A 20,309-nucleotide genomic window follows, 5' to 3' on the forward strand; every position below is an offset into this window, starting at 1 on the left:
AAGACAGATAATGTCCACTATGCATGTAAAGTAAGACTCACAAAATAAGACTCACAGAACCCACCTTCCATGCTTGAGTGTTGCCCAGCAGTTCCTTTTATTGTGTTCTGGTAACTATGAAGTACCACATAAGGACACCGTGTGTCTTTAAACACACCCTTTGGGTTGGAAGATTTCAGGCTCTGAAAGTTTCACGTACTGCACTCCAGCCTAAGAAGAGGAAGTCCTGCCAGCCCTCAGGTCAGACCTCTCAGGTCTGTGGCTGCATTTCACAGGAAACCAAGCCTAAAACGTACCTATCAGGAGGTTTTCTGCTGAAGGGTACTGCTTAGCATTGAGAAGAATTCAACCCACTGCCTTATTGATTTCCAGCACCCCAAGGTCTCCGAGCTACAGCCCCTCCTCACAGGAGACGGACACCTCAGCCCAGATCCCTTGGTGCTCTCCACGCTGTTCAGGTAAACTCATTAGGCCATCTCTTCTGAGTGATCATCTCATGGTCATGTCCTTGTCATAAATGATCATTAGGAAAGACCTGAGCAGCAAGGAAAAATGTGTTTCTAACATGGAAGTCAGGGCCTTCTATATAGCATCAAAAGGGCAAGAAGAAAGCCCTTAACTCAATTGTTAAAGATCCTTTCATTCTTTTGGGAGAAGGAATCAGGATACCCACCCACAGAAAATTAAAAGACTAAATGTTTTCAATCTTCTTTTCCTGGAGCTTGGACTCCCTGACTGTTTGCAACTGAAATATAAAGACCAGGCCCTGTGGTTGGCTTTCCTGGCTGACTTTCATTAAGTAAGCCCCCTAGAAAGAAAGCCTCCATTCAAAGTAGGTCATTCAAAGTAGAAGTTAACTCCTGGAGCCCTGTGGAAATATATTTTTAACATTTCCCAAAGTAATACGATTTTCTTTCTGCTTTGGTGTAAAGGAGACTTAGACTTTGGAATCACGCAGACATCCTTCCACTCACAAAAGTAAAGAGCTCAAAAGTGAGGTTGAAGTTGGGGCTAAATTCTTACCTTGAAAAGTGCCAGGAGTCATCTCTACCGGGTTTTTCTTGCATAAAGCAAACAAACTGGAGTGAGACAGAAGAGAAAATGACTATCATCAAAATATGGATACTTTGATTTTAAAAGGTGTTGATATGTCTGAACTTTTTATCAATACTGGTTTTATTACTTTATACCAGTCTTACTTATTTGACTTCTCTGTTGTGAGTATTGCTTGTCTATTACTTACCTACCTGGCTGTTTCTCTGGCTGTCTCTCTTTGTCTATACTGTGGCACAGCTCCTCAATAGTGTTGTTCTTTGGATTTCCAGGGGCCTCCCAAACCACCAGGAATAATCATTTCAAATATCAAGAAGACAATGGTAGACCTGGTTAATTGAAGGCCTACCAGAGAAATGACAGAGCTTCAGAAATCCTGAGAAGCTTAAGATACAATATGCCCTAGAGAAGTAGGAATGGCAACTGGCATTTACTTACCTTCCGCTCCTGCTGGTCTGGAGAGTTGGCTATTACTTTCCCTGGTTTACAGGTGAAGAACTTGAGCTCTCTAAGTAATATGTGCAAGGTTGTTCAGTCACTAATATCAGTAACAGAATTCAAAAGGAAACTGATTTTCCTGACTAACTGATCAGAATGGTGAACAGTGTTGGTTTGCAGTTTCACAGAGCTCATCTCTAAACTCACTCCTGTGTAGTCTGACACCAACCGTCTAAATGGTAGTATTTCTTTCTTATTCCCAACAAGCCCTCTCAGATGTTTCTATAGGTCAGACCATTTGAAAACCAATGCTTATAATCTTCTGTACCATCTGGCCAGCTCTGGCCTGAACACTGTTTCTTGATCACTTTGCCACGAGTCAGGTGCTATCTTAGAAAGTCCGTAGGATTTGATGCCTGACCCAAATGATGAGGATCCTGACTCTGCCACTTGGACAAGGGATGTGGCTTCATATCTGACCCCCAATTCCTGCCTCTTTTTAATAGAGTAAGATCTCATAAGACTTGTATTGACAATTATTTAGCCTCAATAATATAATATTTATATTACATAAAATATGGTGCATTCTTAACACTTAGCAGGTATTCAATAAGTGTTGGCTTCTTTCTCCACTACTTTCCTTTCTTCACTCCAAATCAGCTCTGATTTTATTCATAAAATATGATCACAATCACTACGGAATTGATTAATACATGTAAGTTTACAAATATTGTATTTTAATAATCTCATTAGAGAGTGGTAATATTCCACAGTTGCACAGCCTTACGTAATCTAGGCCTTTGAATACATAGTTTCTTCTTGAATGATCTTAACCACTTAATGAAGTAGGCAGAGCACATATTAGTGCATTTAAAAGGTGAAACTGGGGCTTAGAAAAGATGAGGAAGGACAACTTGGTGAAATAGAAGGAAACAGGGCTTTGAGATCGTCAAAAATGGATGTGAATCTAGTGTGTGACTTCACTGTTTGTCTTTAGGTAAGTAGCTTAATCTCTCTGATCTTCAGTTAGCTGTTGTCAGTGTTGTGTAATCTGAAACTGGGTGGAGGAATACATTTTGTGTGTTGCTTCCAGAGTGAGAGCAAATGTGCACACAGTGTCTGACACAGAAGAGACAGCCAGGAACTGGCTAAATGGTTACATGAAGAGTTGTAGAGGGCGATCTAGAAGCATCATTTTTTGAATCCTGGTACATGAAGCAGTTATATCCACTATCATAAGCTACTGCCAACATCTGCCAAGACTTGAGTTCTGCGGAGTTCTCCAGACCGTACCTACCCTTCTAGCATGACAAAGAGACATAAAATGTTCAAAGGGGCTAAATTATTAACCAGAGAGATAAGTACCTGAATTTAAATTATATTGTGATTTTTTAACAAATTAAACCAAACATTCACTGATGTTACCAATGAAACTGAGAAGCATCAGGTTAGATATAAGCAGTAAAAATAACACCCCCCCCCCCCCCCCCCCCCCCCCCCCCCCCCCACACAAACAGAATTGTGGAATAGAGCTATCCATAAAAGGACGACTTTTTGTGTTTATTATTTATTTTTTGTTATTCTTGTGGGCAGAATACGTGGGAATCATTATTGTGATTATTCTGCTTAATTTTAATCATGTCTTCGAAAGAGAAATAACTTACAGGTTACCATTGAAGTGCTGCTGATAGACAAAAAACGCTCACCATTTATCACTTTTTTAGTAGGTGTCCTTAATTCTTACTTAACAAAAGTGGATTCTGAAGTTCAGGCAGGCTCCATTTCATGCAATGAATAGGAGGATATGCCAGAAATGAGACCCAGGTCCACCCGAGCCCCGAGCTCCTGCTCTTGGCATGGTGCTCCATCAGTGCCCTGCTGAAGTACCCAGGTTCATGATCAGGGCATCCATCACTGTCTTCCAAACTAGCCAACAGCATTTAAGGAACTCCCAGATACACCACAAGCATTAGCAAAATATGTATTTTAGTTGTTTCTTTTAAATTTCATTGGTGATACTAATTGAAACACTGCTTCCTATACATTTATACATGAGAATCAAAATCCTATTGTGTTTAAATGGCATTGTGGTTTGTCATGTGAACTAAGATAAGCCAAAAGGTCTAGATGCAACATGAAAAATTAATATCCATGTGTTTGGGTGATAATCTTTAACTATGGTAGGTTCTGTGTTCAATTTCGTGTAAGATAAAGATGAGGGCTGACTAATAGCCTAGGCCCAAACTCTGAGAGGGCTGAATTTTTGTGGAGGGCCCAAGAACCACATTTCACCATCAGTTTTGAAGACCCAGAAAGCTAATTGAATCCAAGGCACACAGAGTTGATGGAGCTCAGGAGGTCAGTCCACTCTGGTACTCTGGCCTATCCATCCATCTTTGGTGATTTTGTTCAAGTGTGCTCAAATTATAAGTTCAGATGACTGGCATATTCCCTCCCAGGAGACAAATGTACACGGGAAACTAAATTGCTATTGGGCAGTAGCTTGGTGAGCACAAAGTCAGAACTGTGTAATTTCAATAGCTGGATTTGCTGAGCTATGAGAGGTCTGATGCCTTGACATGCACCTGCAAAGCCAGTCTGCCCCATGGCTACCTGCAGATATTTATACATCAGGACATCCTCACTCATGGGCAAGTCTAGGGATCTCCTGATCAGTTTTATCTGTCTGGGCACTTTACACAGGACACCTCCACACTGTCCCCATCCCAAACTCCTACTTCTGCTACACGCTGTTTTCACTACACCACGCCATCCATTCATTGAGATGTGGATACCATGGGTTTGAATCAGTTGCTTCCTAGCAATATAGTTTTAGGCAAGTTACTTAAGTCCTCAGAACCTCTGTTTATCCTTTATAAAATGGAATGAAAATATCTACCGCTCGAATTTGTGGTGAGAAATGAGATTCAGTACATAAAAATGCATATCATGGTGTCTAGCAATTATTAAATACAAAGTAAATGGTAGTGGCTATTATCATCATTGTTAGCATTATTATTATGAGTTTATTTTATATTTAAACAAACCTTCCTTAGATTCTTGGCCTTTTGTCCCTTTTTAAGATATTTGACCTGAAGAAGTTCTATTTTAAGGTGATTTCTGCAGAAAACTAATTTCATCATATCCTTATTTATTTTTTATCATTCATCTATCAAAGTCTTGGGTGTCTTACAATTTCTCAAATGTACTAATCCTCTGGAAATATTAAGATTTAATGAAAAATGATAGAAATTCTTTTGGAATACCTTCCTAGTCAATTTCAAATCCTCAGAGTTTTTCACAGCACTGATACATGGAAATTACTCAGTAACTATCTGAGGAACTATTCTTGCACAGCAGTTTATACTTTACAGAGTGCTTTCACTTTCATCATCGCATTTGGTCTTCAGAATAATCCTATGAGCAAAGAAGGATGAGCACTCGTAGCTTCATCTTTCAGATTAGAGAAACTGAGACTCAAGTTGTAGAATTCATTGTATAATTCAGCATACCTAGACTGAAAGACTTGTCTCCCATCTTTTATTCAGATAAGTGATCTTGAATAAAAGAAGAGAAAAAGAGAGAGTTAATTATGCAAGGGGAAGTTTAATTCAGGGGTTAGGTTCTAAATGTACTTGAAGTTACAGATGAAATGATGATCTCATCTGGATCCACACTGTGCATTTGTTCACTGGACAGGCTTGGCTCAGGAGAAGTCTCTTGCACAGAATGACACGATTGTTCAATGTTGAAAAATCTAGGTCATTTGGATTGTTGCTGTATAACAGAAACCAAATTGAACAAAATACCCTACATATGGTTCTGGTAAGCAGTAAATGGTATTATTATTAGTAGTATTATTATTATTACTATTTGTATTAGTCCATTTTCACACTGCTGTAAAGAACTTCTCTGAGATTGAGTAATTTATGACTGAAAGAGGTTTAATTGACTCACAGTTCCATATGGCTGGGGAAGCCCCAGGAAACATACAATCCTGGCAGAAGGGGAAGCAGGCACCTTCTTCACAAGACAGCAGGAGAGAGAAGAGTGAGCAAGACCATGGAAAACTCCCTTATAAAACCATCAGATCTCATGAGAATTCACTCACTATCATGAGAACATCACAGGGGGAAACAACTCCCATGATCCAATCACCTCCTCCCTCCCTCGGCACCTAGGATTACAAATCGAGATGAGATTTAGGTGAGGACAGAAAGCTAAACCGTATTACTACTACTATAAGTTGTATTACTCTTTTCCAGTCTTGTTTGGACTACCTAGGCTTTTGTGTTTCTCCTTTGGATTTTAAATTTCCCTCAAAAATTTTTCAGGCTCTCCTGATCATGAAACAGCTCCTCAGAAAATCACCAGCATACACCAGGTGCTTAATAAATGACAGTTGAAAAAAATTAGCGTGCTTTTGCCATTGGTCTTTAGATGTTCATGGGAATGATGGGGTTTACTGGATCTATCTTTACCCCTATCTTCACCGCAGGGCCAGCCTGTAAATTGTGGTAAATATATAGCAATCCCTAAATCTTAGTTTATTTTCTTATACTTTTTGTCCTCTGAAGTTTGCCTTCAGTACCATCTCAATGCATTGATCAATCAATGGAGAAACAATCACAGTTGGGTATGTTCTGATTTAATCCAGGCCTAGAAGTGCCTACCCCTAATCAGTGTGGTTCTGCTATCATTTATGAAAGCCAAAAAAAGAAAATGGGGGCGAGACAGAGGTAAACTTAATAATAATAAAATAAAATATCTGTTAGGATTTTGGCAAACTTGGAGACTATTTTTCTACAGTCTCGTTTTATGTGAACAGTAAAAATCATTTTAATAATAAGAGCAGAGAGAAGGAAGATCCAAAGAAAAGAGAAGGAGGAGGAGAAGGAAGAAAAATGAAGGATAGAGGAAGGAAAGGAACATGAGAAAGCTAAATGAACAAGAAAAAGGATAAGGGTCTATTCACCACAAAATGGAATAAAAGGAGAGAAAGAATCTTACCACTAAAGGAAGGAAACCCTTTCTGCAGAATCAGGCAGCTGAAGAGAAAAAAAGGAAATGGTTTTTGAAAACAAAACTCAACAGGAGTAATAAATTCAGAAACTATAGATTGCATCAGTTCATTAAGAGTGTTTTCAAAATCATTTAAAATAAAAAATGAACACACAGTCACATTGCCTTGAGATACTTAAGGGAAGTTACTCATTACCAAGACAGTTGCAAAATCTTATAAAAATATGCCATATGTAATAGCAGAAAAACTAGGAAAGCACTCTCTCCTATCCCTCGGAAAAAAAAAAAAAAAAGAAATTATAATAACAATCCATTTGACTTCACATGCCTCCACTCAATGGAAATCCAATAAAATTAAATGTTATATTTAATTAAATTGAACTGATTGACCTGACTGGGGTATAGAATTAGAAATCCAATCAGCATATATTTTCCTCTAAGTATGACCATCTCTAAAATGTAACTTTCTCATTTTTGATATGAAAATTAAAGCAATATATATAACTCTGAATTGTAACCAAATTAGTATCATCTGTATCTGAGAAATCTTGATTTTGACATGTTTACTCAAAGCTCCTACATGTGTGTGCAAACACACACACACACTTCTGGCCCTCTTCTCCAAATATACACACATTGCTCCCTTTCTCAATTCCAAAAATCATTCACCATTTTGGATATGTGTGATGTGGTTCTGCAGAAAAAGTCAGATGTGTATTGTGTGGGTTTGATACTCTTTTCCTTTTTTCCTGTTTTAATGAGAAAAAAAGCCTTAAGCCTTAATATAGACCTTATTGTTGATCCTTGACCCAGTTTTAACTGCACAGCTACCTCCTACCTTCCTGATTCATTCAAAGCTTTTCTTTAGCCATTCACAGTTTGCTTTTGGTCATTTCCTATATCCAGAAGGTATGTTGTGGATATTATTAGAGTGATGTTTCCTAAGCTTTAAAATAAACAGAGGCCAGTATTTTTATAAGAATTATCTTCTAGGAATAAGTAACGAATGTTGGGGAGCAAAACAATTTCTTTACCCTAAAAGCATTTTTTTCTTCATGAAATATTAATTTTGGATCAGGTGAAACGCAGCAGCAATATTTATGGTAAATGTCTTTTTGCAAGCTCAGTTTGGTAGTACTGGTGAATTCCCAGTGGATAACAAGAGTTCTCAAGGATAACAAGGAAATGCGATTTGTTGCGTTACATGTTTCCAATTGTTTAAACTGCTTGTGATACCATAAGGGTATTAATTATTTTTGGATTAAGACACACGTGAAAAATCCAGCCTATTTATAAAACAAGTCTCTGCTTCTTAAAACACTCACTCAGACCCCAGGTGGGTTCTGAGCTCAGAAGCAGACATCCTGGTTTTAATGCCCAAATCGAATGTATGTTCTTTGAAAATCTTATGGACACTTTCATCTGCAGAACGCTGTTTCCTTTATTCCAGTTTTCTAAAATATAGGTGTGATTCTTTAACCCTCAAATCCATTATCTTTTTTTTCATGCTTTAAGTTCTGGGATACATGTGCAGAGCCTGCAGGTTTGTTACATAGGTATACATGTGCCATGGTGGTTTGCTGCACCCATCAACCCATCATCTAAGTTTTAAGCCCCGCATGCTTTATCCTAATTAGGTACTTGTCCTAATGCTCTCCCTCCCCTTGCCCCAAACCCCCCAACAGTCCCCAGTGTGTGATGTTCCCCTCCCTGTGTCCATGTATTCTCATGGACATGAACACGGATAAAGCTGGAGGCCATCCTTCTTAGCAAACTAACACAGGAACAGAAAACTAAACACCACATGTTCTCACTCGTAAGTGGGAGTTGAACAATGAAATCAAATCCATTATCTTTACAAAACATTTTCAAACCACAAATTACTTAATGAGCTAATCAAATATAATCATTGAGAACATTTGCTCCAAAGTCATGAGGTTGTTTGGTCCAAACAGATGGTTGAGGCAGGGGTCTCCCTACTCAGGATGTGAGCCACCCTGTGCACCTCTCTTTGACATGGTCCCCTTTATACCTGGAGGAGGTTACCGTGAGCCCCATAGGGAGACAACACACACTATTTCTCAAACTGGGGTTCATTTTGGATCCCCAAAGAGTTCCAGGTCAGGGTTTATAAATTATAGGGGAACTGTATTAATGAAATGAAAGCACAGAGTTCCAACCCAAAGTAAATTCATTATGAGCATATTCTGGCTCTTTTGCCTAGGCTTTAGGCCCTGGTATACACTCAGGCAATTTTATTGCCCACGTTGACATTTGCAATTAGATTTGCATTGGCATCTAGCACTTAGTACAGTGGTGTTTTTTCTTGTTGGAGAAATAAACTGGCATCATTAAAACATGCAGTCTCTCCTTGTGGACTCCCAGAGGGACCCTGGGCTCCTTTGCACCTCCACACTGCTCCACCCAACATGGCTCCTTCTGCCTGGTCCCTCCCTGACAGTGAGTCCCTGAAGGTAGGGTGTGGTCTCCTCTTGAGACCTTCAGAGCTTCTTTCAGCTTCCCCACAGCAGAGTTGACTCTGGACCTATTAATATCCCCATGCCAAGTGCCCTGCTGTGACTCCGGGTTCCACAGGCAGAACTGACAGATGACACCTCAGTGTCACTTCTCTTTGCCCGAGAGAACTATGCATGGGCTTTATTTCTGTGGCTAACCAGGAATAGAAACTGAAATAATTCCTATAGAAAGTGAATGCACAAACACCATGAGATGTGCTCCATTTCTGGCGCATTCCAGCTTCTCAAGGTCTCCGAATCAAGGCAAGAAGATGTTGTATACTCTTTGATCTGGGTCAGATCTTGAAGTAAGACTCCTTGGAGAAAGACCTGCAAGACTGACACTCCACAGCCCACAAGTCCTGCCTCCCCTTCCATTATCATAGCCCATGTGGGAGTTGGGGTTACTTCTTTTATTATTATTATTAATATACTTTAAGTTCTAGGGTACATGTGCACAACGTGCAGGTTTGTTACATATGTATCCATGTGCAAGGTTGGTTTGCTGCACCCATCAATTCGTCATTTACATTAGGTATTTCTCCTAATACTGTCCCACCACCAGCCCTCCCACCCCCTTACAGGCCCCAGTATGTGATGTTCCCCACCCTGTGTCCATGTGTTCTCATTGTTCAACTACCACCTATGAGTGAGAACATGCAGTGTTTGGTTTTCTCTCCTTGTGATAGTTTGCTGAGAATAATGGTTTCCAGCTTCATCCATGTCCCTGCAAAGGACATGAACTCATCCTTTATATGGCTGCGTAGTATTCCATGACGTATATGTACCATAGTTTCTTAATCCAGTCTATCATTGATGGACATCTGTCCTATTCAACATAGTGTTGGAAGTTCTATCCAGGGCAATCAGGCAAGAGAAAGGGAGTTGGGGATACTTCTATGGGGAGTTGCGGCAAAGCTGGGTAAGAACCTGTTCCCTAGAAAGCTGTGTAGATACCTCCAGGACATATTTTTCCCTGTGTTCCCATAACACCTTATGCTCTATGCTCTCTAATTCCTACGATCTGGAATGTGACTGGCACGTAGTAAAGCCTCATAAATAGTTGCAGATACGGTAGTAAACTCTACCCTGTACAATTGCAAGAGCCTGGACTTCACTTCTTCACTGCCTATAAATAAGACCTGAGAGGGAAATGGATGCTTGACATGATTAGAAACCTTTTCATGATCAAATTGTTAAAATCTTTGGATGTGGTAGGTTTTTGTTAAACATTCTGCTAAAAATTGACTCAGAAATAACTCTAAGTATATAGAGGATTATTTACAAGCAGTGCCAGTTCCTAAACGTCTATTTAAGATGCGTCTGGAACAGCAAGGAGAATGAACATGTGATTATTTGGTGCTTTCCGTAGAATGAGAAAAATCGGTGTGTTCAGTGACAAGCTGCCAGTGAGTGGTGCTGGCCAGATGGAGATGGGAATAGAATGACCCTCTTGTCCACTCCCTTCTGCCTCCCTGCCTGTTAAAATACCTGGGACATTTAGACAATGTCCGTACCTGGGCTTTTCCCTAGAACAACTGAATAAAACTTTCTGGGATGTCATATTTTTTAAGGTTTCCAGGTAATTCCAAAGCGTAAGCGGGTACAAGATTCTATGATTACATCAGTGGTTATTAGCAGATACTTACCTCAAGATGCTTACCTAAGCATGTTTCATTTCTAACTAAATCCAGTGCCACTTTAAGGCACTTAAAGTGATATAAGGCATTTAATTACTCTTCAAGTTCAGACTCATATTAATCACTATTTCCCCCATGTCTTAGATATGGTATTTTTTCATGTAATCCTCATAAGAGCCCTAAAGGTAGCTGTTCTACTACCCCCATTTTACGGATAAGCATACGGAGGCTCAGAATGGTTAAACAGTTGTCCCAAAGCATAACTGTGAGAAACAAACTCACCTGTCCAAACCCAAAGAATGGACTCAGAGATCCGGAGAACAGCAAAAGTGAGACTTTTAATGGTGGTCTTACAAGATTCAGTGTCTGGCATGCACTCACACCCGGAACAGTTTCAACAAGCCATTTATCCCATAATGTGCAGGTCCCTCCCCCAGTTCCTCATAGGCTGAGTGCTATGGGGTTATAATCTTCCCTGACATTGCCTATTGATTGTTAGGCAGGGGCTTTAGGTGGCTTTTTTAGGGTTGTCTTGCTGCATTTTGTCACAGCCCACAATGCATTGCAATCTTAGTTAGTTCAGCTGCTCTTTAAGTATTTGGCTTATGACCTAAGTAGCTGGGTAGGCTAATAGGAACAGACAGAGCAAGCTATTTTGCATACTAGTAAACCTTTATCTTAGACTAAACTTCTTTGGTTCGGGTGAGGGCAAGTAAGGTCGGGGGGAAGCTGTTTCTTCTGTAGTTTGCTGACCTAAGCCGATTCAAGGCACTTTGTCTTGGAAATGGACCACAGTATACATTATTTCCTTTATAACTAAAACATGTTTGATTTTGTAGGAAATGAGGATCATAATACAGACCCTATGAGGTTACTGAGGTCGGGAGATGGAGGATATATAACAAGTGATCTGTATTCACTCCCTTGTCTTTGAAAACGCACACATGAGGAAGGGAAGGGGCTTGTGTTCTCTACAATATATTACCTTCAAAAAGCCAGTGGACATAAGACTCTTTCTGACTGACTCACCACACACATCCTTTGCACAATGGCTAAGATCAGGTCAGAGTGTGGTGCTTTCAATGTGTCGGCCATTCTGAGTAGAGCACAGCTGTTTACCCTGTAGAATGCCGTCCCTTTTGTCTTGTTGATGATACTTTGTGGCTAACTCAGTCTCTGGTGAGGGTCACTAAAACCTCAAATTCTGCTTTTTCTTTTTTTCTTTTTTCTTTTTTTTGAGATGGAGTTTCACTCCTGTTGCCCAGGTTGGAGTGCAATGGTGCAATCTTGGCTCACTGCAGCCTGCGCCTCCCTGGCTCAAGCAATTCTCCCGCCTCTGCCTCCCGAGTAGCTGGGGTTATAGGCGCCCACCACACACCCGGCTCAGTTTTTGTATTTTTAGTGGAGACAGGTTTCACCATGTTGGCCAGGCTGGCCTCGAACTCCTGGCCTCAGGTGACCTACTGTCCTCAGCCTCCCAAAGTGCTGGGATTACAAGCTTGAGCCACTGCATCTGGCCTCAAATTCTGCTTTTTAAAATGTCAGAAGAATTCGGGCTCTCTCTATAATATTTTTAAACTCTTCTTATACGATAAAGTGCTTGCATCTCTCAAAAGCTACTACTAGAATATTTTTAACTTTTATTCAAATTTTAAAATACAAGCCTAATAAGCACTGATATTACTGATTAAATAATATACATATAAGGCAAAAATTAAGGATTCCTCCCTGATCCCTCCCGTTTCCATCCCTGCTGTCCTATGTGTTAGCTATTTGGCAGAATCCCCTGCAATTTGGCTCTGCACAGAGCTCTTTTGGAGAAGACAATAAACTATAAGAAATGTAATGACAGACTCTTAACTTTTGAAACCATTTTTGTCACCAAATATTGATGGATTGTAATTTTTTTAATGAAACTATTTCCATTTCTCTGAGCTGAAAAAGACCTATTTGGCCTAAGCTGCTCATTTTTCAGGTGAAGAAACGAAAGCCCAGAAAGCTCCAATGCCTTCCTCAAAGCTGCACGGTGCATGGCAGGGCTGGGGCTGGAAAGCAGCTTCCCTGGCCACCTTGCCAGACCTCTGATTTGAGGCAATAAGCCTTGCAGGGAACTGTCCTGCATCTGTGGTCCCCTTACTCTATACACAAGAACTGGCCAAGATCCAGGCACACAGGGAGCCGTCCATAAAGAGTGGTTTATTTTGTCCCATTTCAATGCTACTTAATGCATTCAGAAGAATGAAGTCGCTGTATAAGCAGCTATCATTAAGAGGTAGATACTTTTAAGGGATGGGGGATGGATTTGTCCTGTATGACTGTAATCAAGTAATTTAATCTCTATAAGTATTAATACTCAAAAATTGGCCACAATATCCCCACATACCCAAATATAACATGACATGCTAAAGCACCTTGCAAACTCTGCTTTGTTATACAAGTAATTGCCTATCCATATTTCATAACATTTCTTAGTTTGTAAGACATTTTCATATGCGTCACTTTATTTCACACTTACAACATGATGTAAAAGAAAGATATTGATACTACTATTTATAAACGAGGAGGGACCAAATGTTCCTTCAAGGCCACACAGCTAGTTAATGACAGCACTGGAACTGAACAGAGGTCTCTCAACTTCCAGTCCAGGACCCTTCCAGTATTTGATGTGCATTCTTTGCATGACACTGATGAAAGTTGAAGTCCTCTTTCCCACCGCCATGATGGAAATGACTTCCAAATGAGGCTAGGCACTCTACACACTGCCATAGTGGGCCATCAGTGAATGAAAGGCTAACAGCTGCCTCTCCTTTCCCTGCTGTCAATATTGACCTACAACATAAGACGAGGAGATGAGGCAAGGGGTGAGGGGCAGAGGAAAATACACAGGGTATCAGAGGTCATAGAGCTTAGTTGAAGTTCTTTAGTATGGGTTGCCAGCATAGGTTGAAGATCACACAGTTTAATTTCAAATCGCATCCCTTAGCGTGCATGATCCTTGATCATCTCAATCCAAGGGACCTTCCCTCATTATTTTTCAGGTACTACCAACATCCCAGCTACCGACCCTTTTAGTTTCACCAAAATGTGCAAAGCCACTCTGGCACGATATGCATTGTAACATCTTCACACCTTTGCACATGATGCTCCATTTGCTTGGATCACCTTCTTTAATTTTGAGCCCAAAAGACCTAGACTTACCTGGCAAGACAAAGCTCAAATATTGTCTCCTCTATGAAGATTACTCCGGCTGGATCTCCAAGATAGAGTTAGGATTTGTTATGTTTTGTTTTACGATTAACTGTTTTTTGCAAAACATTTTAATAATAGGAGGATGTCACGGAGGGATGCAGAAACTGTACTATACATAGTTTTAAAAGTGGCTGAAGGGCAGGGACTGTGTCCACTGGGCACAATATTTGCACAAAGTAAATTTTCAGTAAATGGTAGTTTCCCAGATGGATGAATGAATGAATGGATAGGTGGATGGCAGAATATGCTAAAAATGCCTAAGGCTAGTGGGGTGCCATATGCTGACAGGTTAGGAAATGGAAATTTCTGGGTCTCGGGACCTTGGCTCTTATTGCAGCTGGGTATTCTTAGTCACATAATTAAATCTTCCTGGGTCTCATTCTCTAACTGTGAAACCCACTTTCTACCCTACTCCCCTCATCTGGGAGCCCAGGGAAGCTGATGGATATTAAACCATATTAATAGCTCCTCGCCCTTGGCTTCCTGTTGAGTTTGGCCAATGGGAAATGGCATCAGGAGATCCAGGGCAGAAGAAGCATGAGATGGGGATTTTCATTCCACCCAGCACAGCTCCCTCCCTGCAGGTCCCACAACGGAAAGCCACAGCTCCTCTTCCCGCAACCCAGAAAGAGAGCTCTGTCTCTGTTTCCCAGTGCCTACCTGGTCCCCAAACCCCTCCAAGCCCAGGCATGTGACAGCACCCTTTTATTACCAACCCCAGATACTTCACTGTCTTCTGTGGAGTCCTTCTACCCTGCCAACACCTTTTAAATGGCCTCTTTATTAAGCTGTTCGCAAATTACCCAATTTGATAGTGCCATCTGTTTCTTGCTGGAACCTCAGCTGATATCCTTTACACCTCTCAGGGCCTTTGAGTAGATTACACGAGGTCACTGATAGGAAGCCCTTACTGAATACTCCCATGGTCTCTGCTGCTAATTTATATGGTAAATAACATTAATAATCTTTCCTAGGTGGGTGAATACAAGCCTCAAATAAAATGCTGCATTCTACGTAAAGTGATATAGAACTGTAACTTGCAATAAATATTTTATGGTAAAGCCACACTTGGAAACGAAAAGCGCCCCTTCTGCACGCTCTGGCTCGGAGCAGAGCCAGCCGAGCCTGGCTGATGCGCCCTCGGTGCCCAGGGGGAGCACACAATTGCACGCCAGGGAAAACCAGGCTCAGTTTATGTTTGCTCAGCTCCCGGGGGCAGATGGGATGAATGCTGACAGAAAGAGGACAGCCTGTCAGAGAAAGAAATCCCCTCCCCCACTGCGTTCCAGAAATAAGCCAGTTCTTGACCTGGATTGATTCTCTTTCTCCCATTTCCTCTAAACCAGCACCTGTATCTGATTTTAACAAGAAGCAACAGTGGCTTGTTCCCCAGAATTAAAACATGATGTGGAAGTTCCAGTAACGAGTTTGCTTTTGTTTCCACAGGCTGAATTGAAGATCCCTCTTATCTGCCGGGTGCCAAGAACCATGAACAGGCAGTAAGTACCATGGGATCACTGTGAGTCCCAATTCCCTTTTCGTAGTGGGGACAGGAGGCGTTTTCTGGAGGATGAACTAAGAAATGATGCCAATGTGGCCACCCGTGGAAAGGGGATTTCCTGTGAGGCCGTGGCTGGGACTGTGCGCTTTGGTGTTCAGAAAACTCCTCTTTCCAGTAGCAGCATTTTCTCATGGACGGAGCACTTGCTCTCACCCAGCATGGGTGTGTGGTGGGCCAGGGACAAGATATCCCAGCACCATGATGTTCGAAGGGCACCCAGTCAGTTTCCACCCATGGGTGTGAAGGAATAAGTAAAAGGACAGTGGTTTGTGCGCTTTTTCCCACAGGAGAAAGCCTGGAGTCCAACTTTCTCTTTGTGGACACCCAGAGTAAGCGGTGTGGTTAGTCTGAGAAACCGAAATTTGTGCCTGATTAAAAAAAAAGAGAAAAAAAACAGCAGGACTCAAACGTTTAAGAAATATTTACAGTGAAAGAAAAACCTTGAAATTGGCGAAGTTTGGTGGACCAGTTTTAAAATTAATCTCCTTATCTATTTATTTGCTTTATTTTGCCAGTCAGAAAGGTAGTTTTGTTATTCCTCTTTGGTGTGAAAAGCAGTGATTGTATTAGAAAGAGCAGGAGTTTCAGGGTCAGGCAGACCAGACCTACTTTAAATCCCTTGCCCTGTCATTTTACATCTGTATGATACTGGAGAATGATGATATCCTTGTCCTCTGGATATGCAAGAAGTTCCTTAACCCTCTGAAAAGCAGAATCGACTCAGGGAGGAGGACTGCCTGGTTTCTGGGTGGATGTCCTGATCCTAAAGAGAGGCTAGGGGACAGCAATGGCTGTACCTCGCAGGTGGGCACTGGCTGGAGAGCTCTGGTCCAAGAGACAGAGAGAGCAGCAGATGCTGTGACAGCCCCGGTAATCTCAGCTACCCATGGATGCCCACAGGTGTCCAGGTGGAGTGACCTGACTCACAGCCAAGCCCATGGGATGGGAAGGCTGGAGCTTCTGCTCTTCCTCTTGCCATGAAAAGCACAGCAGAAGCGCCCTGGCATGTAGTCCACAGATGGGCTCCTCAGCCGAGTGAGAATTAAGCTCATCAAGCATCCCTTCTTGCCAGGAGTCGTGACCTCCTTTTACTCCTCGATCCTTGAAGCAGGACTGAGTGGCAGGTATTACTAGCTTCCTGGAAGATTAGCTTCTTCATCTAAATGACTTGTCTGAGATGGCTCAGAGCATTGAGATGAAGGTGGAGCTGGAATTCAAGTCTGTCTGACTCCCAGTTCAGTGCTCCTTCCTTTATTCCCTCGGCTGTGGGAAATGGAGAAGGCACCAGTAAGGGAGTCAGGGCTAATGTCAATCCAGGTGAGCGGGTTAACCTGTGGTTGCACCACAAAGGGGATGAACTCCCAGACCCAAATCAGCATTGGGGATAAACGTGGCAAACAGCAGTTTCACTGTACGATAGACGAATTGGAGGTTTGTGCTGATGGCATAAACAGCACAGCAGGTGTATTAGCGTCCTGGGCTGTCTAACAAATTACCACCACCTGCATGGCTTAAAACACTGGGAATCTAGTCCCTGACAGTTCTGGAAGCCAGAAATTCAAAATTAAAGGGTCAGCAGGGCCTTTCTTCCTCCAAAGGCTCAAGGGAAGAATCCTTCCTGGTCTCGTTCACCTCAGAGGCTCCTGACTTTCCTTGCCCGTGGCTGCGTCCCTCCCCTGTCTGCCTCCATTTCATGTGACCTTCTCCTCTCTGGCCATATTTTCTATTCTTCTTCTCATCTCAAACCTCCCTCTGGCTGTGTGATGTGAAGATATTTGTCATTGGATTTAGGGGTCACCTGGATAGTCAGAATGATTTCTTATCAAGATCCTTAACTACATCTGCAAAGATGCTTTTCCCAAACAGGGTCACATTCACAAGCGATGGGGATGGGGATGTGGGTGTGTGGTAGGGCCACCATTCAGTCCACAGCAGCAGCCTTTATCTTCACACTCACTCTGCTCTTCAGGAGCAATGTGGGATAGCTCTGAAATGTCTGGCCATGTTTGCTATGAGCGTCTGCTTGGCTTTGTAGCTGAGATTTCCACCCCTTCAGTCTCTGCTTCTGTGCCTTTTTTTTTTTTTTTTTTTTTTTTTTTGAGAGAGTCTTGCTCTGTCACCAGGCTGGAGTGCAGCGGCACAATCTCAGCTCACTGCAGCCTCCAACTCCCTGGTTCAAGTGATTCTCCTACCTCAGTCTCCCGAGTAGCTGGGATTACAGGTGCCTACCACTATGCCTGCCTAATTTTTGTATTTTTAGTAGAAACAGGGTTTCACCATGTTAGCCAGGATGGTCTCAATCTCCTGACCTCATGATCCGCCCGCCTCGGCCTTCTACAGTGCTGGGATTACAGGCGTGAGCCACCACGCCCGGCCCTATGTCTTTTAATGATTTCACCCTATGCCAAAGGCCTCTTCTGTAAGAGAGGTTTTCCCCTTTTATGAGGACTTTCAGTGGCTTTGTTTTTCAGCCAGGGAGTTGGTCTCTGTTGAAGATGGCTTCTCACCAAGCTTTCCAAAGGGAAGCTGTGTGGTTGCAGCTTTACAGTCACCTTAGATTTGAAGCTGGCAATGCGTAGACCAAAGGACAGCCAACCCGTTGCCACTTCACAAACATTAGCTTCCTTCCATTAGGATGCGTCCACGTGGAGCCTATGCACTTGACTATCTGACACCTCAACATGAAGAACCTGCCCTGAAAAATAACTCTTCTTCTTTCCCAAAGCTCAGAGCATCCTTTTCCTCACCTAGTCCCAGTCTCTTCTTCACTCCTTCCTCTTATGCACCCTCAAACCAGTCAATCCATATGGGATTGCTGCTGGCCTGTCCCAAAATGAAAAGCAAATATTAAACTTAGAACCACCCCCCACCAGTGCTATTACACTTTAAAGAGAAATGCATACGCTGGCACCACACAAATGAAAGGTAAGATGCCCTAGGACACTCCACGTTTGATTCTCCACCTTCAGGTTTCCTGTCCAGGGTGTCCTGAGCTGGGAGATGCTGTTGATCTAAGTGCAGTCTGCATAGCAGCAGTGTCAGCATCACCAGGGAGCTTGCTAGAAATGCAGAGTCCCAGCTGCTACAGCCCAGCCCAGGCATGCTGAGTCGGAATCCATACTTTTACAAGGTCCTCAGTTGATTCCTGGACACATTAAAGCCTGAGAAGTGCTGAACTAGAACAGGAGTTCCCAACACCGTTTCCTTCCCGGCACACTTGAGAACTTATCTAGAGTAGTTGCCAAAGCATGACTCAGAGAAGGCAGCCACATGTCAGGCTGCGTGTGAGTGTAGTTTGGAAATGTGTGCCCCCCATCACCACGCACACAGAGGTTTTTCTTTTGCTGAACCTTGTGGGGTAGTACTCACTTCCTCTGTCAAAATTATTAACCCAGTCAATTCAAGGTAGTAGATTTTAAACCTGAAGGAGCATTAGAATCATCAGGGAGGCTTTAAACAAAAGCAATTTCAATGTCTTTCCCCAAAGCAAAGAAACCAGAATAGTTGGACATCAGTCTTTTTTTTTTTTTTTTTTTTTTTTTTTTTTTTGGTTAATGCTCAGCTGAGTGTAATCTACAGCCACTTTTGTGGAATAATGTCTCACAATTCTATAATCTGGAATTTCTTACAATTCTATAACCTGGAATCCTAAGCAGACTTTGTAACAACAACTAATTCCTTACCATCTGTCTTAGTCTTCTCAGGCTGCTATAACAAAATGGTTCAGACTGGGTAACTCAGAAACAACAGAAATTTATTTCTCATAGTTCTGGAGCTGGGAAATCCAAGAACATGGGGCTAGCACATTTAGTGTCTGGTGAGAGTGCTTCCTGGTTCATAGATGGTCTGCTTGCTGTGTCTTCACATAGTAAAGGCAAGAAATGTGTCCGGGACTCTTTCACAAGGATGCTAATGTCATTTCATGGGAGTTTTGCTCTCTTGGCCTAATCACCCCTGAGAGGTCCCACCTTTTAATACTATTACCTTGGTGATTAGCTTTCAACATACGAATTTAAGGGTTTCACAAACATTTAAATCATAGAAGTATCTCTCATTAAGCACTTTTATAATGAATAAATTAATAAGTATAGATGAATGGATGATATAGAAATATATATTATATATGTACACGTGCATGCACATGTGAACCTATGGGTATATATGTATGTATATGTATGCAGACACACAATACAAGCGTATGCACACATATTTGTATTTGATTGTATCAGTTCAGTCAAAAGCATTTATTTATTGAGTATATATTTCACACACCTCATTTTTAAAGATGAATAAGATCTAGCCCCTGCCCTCAAAGAGCATTTGCCATATGTAAGGAGAATTCTTTCACTATTACACAGAGAGTGATGGGAAAACTCCACAAGTACTAAGAAGGGATCCTGATGTCATGATTCTAAATTGCTTCCGAAATTAGCAGGTTATTTTTCATTGACTTTCCCTGCAACAAAACTTGCAGCTTCCCCAGCAATCCATTAAACTGCAGAAAGCCTCATTCCTTGATGCTATTAGAGAAGAGCAGACAGACCCACTAGCGGCCCCACTACACCGCTGGGGCTAGATAAAGGCATCTTGGGGTTTGGTTTCCAGTACCTCTTCATCATTCTGGACAGGACTGATAAGAACCTTGACGCTGTGGTTCTGAGTGCTTTGGAAGAGACGAAGTCACCTGAGTGATTGCTTCTGGGCTCTTTCCAGTAAACCAGCGCCCTGCACTGGCCACCCAGGCTCTTTCGGGAATTTGGGTGAAAGTCACTCTTGCACATCCCAGATTGGGGATAGATCAGAGAGCAAGGGTCTCTAGAGTGTCCACTT

General features: G+C 41.9%; 1 protein-coding gene across 1 annotated transcript in view; it reads left to right on the forward strand.

Moving 5' to 3' along the window:
* The first annotated feature begins 260 nt into the window (after positions 1-260).
* The window catches only part of CLNK (cytokine dependent hematopoietic cell linker), a 197,942-nt gene continuing 177,893 nt past the window's right edge, over positions 261-20,309 (forward strand). The window contains exons 1-2 of the mRNA XM_023206703.2: positions 261-458; positions 15,365-15,417. Coding sequence (XP_023062471.2) covers positions 15,407-15,417 — 11 coding nt within the window. The 5' untranslated portion in view covers positions 261-458; positions 15,365-15,406. The remainder of the gene's footprint in view (positions 459-15,364; positions 15,418-20,309) is intronic.

This window comes from Piliocolobus tephrosceles, chromosome 3 (genome assembly GCF_002776525.5).
Source record: "Piliocolobus tephrosceles isolate RC106 chromosome 3, ASM277652v3, whole genome shotgun sequence".
Lineage (NCBI taxonomy): Eukaryota > Metazoa > Chordata > Mammalia > Primates > Cercopithecidae > Piliocolobus > Piliocolobus tephrosceles.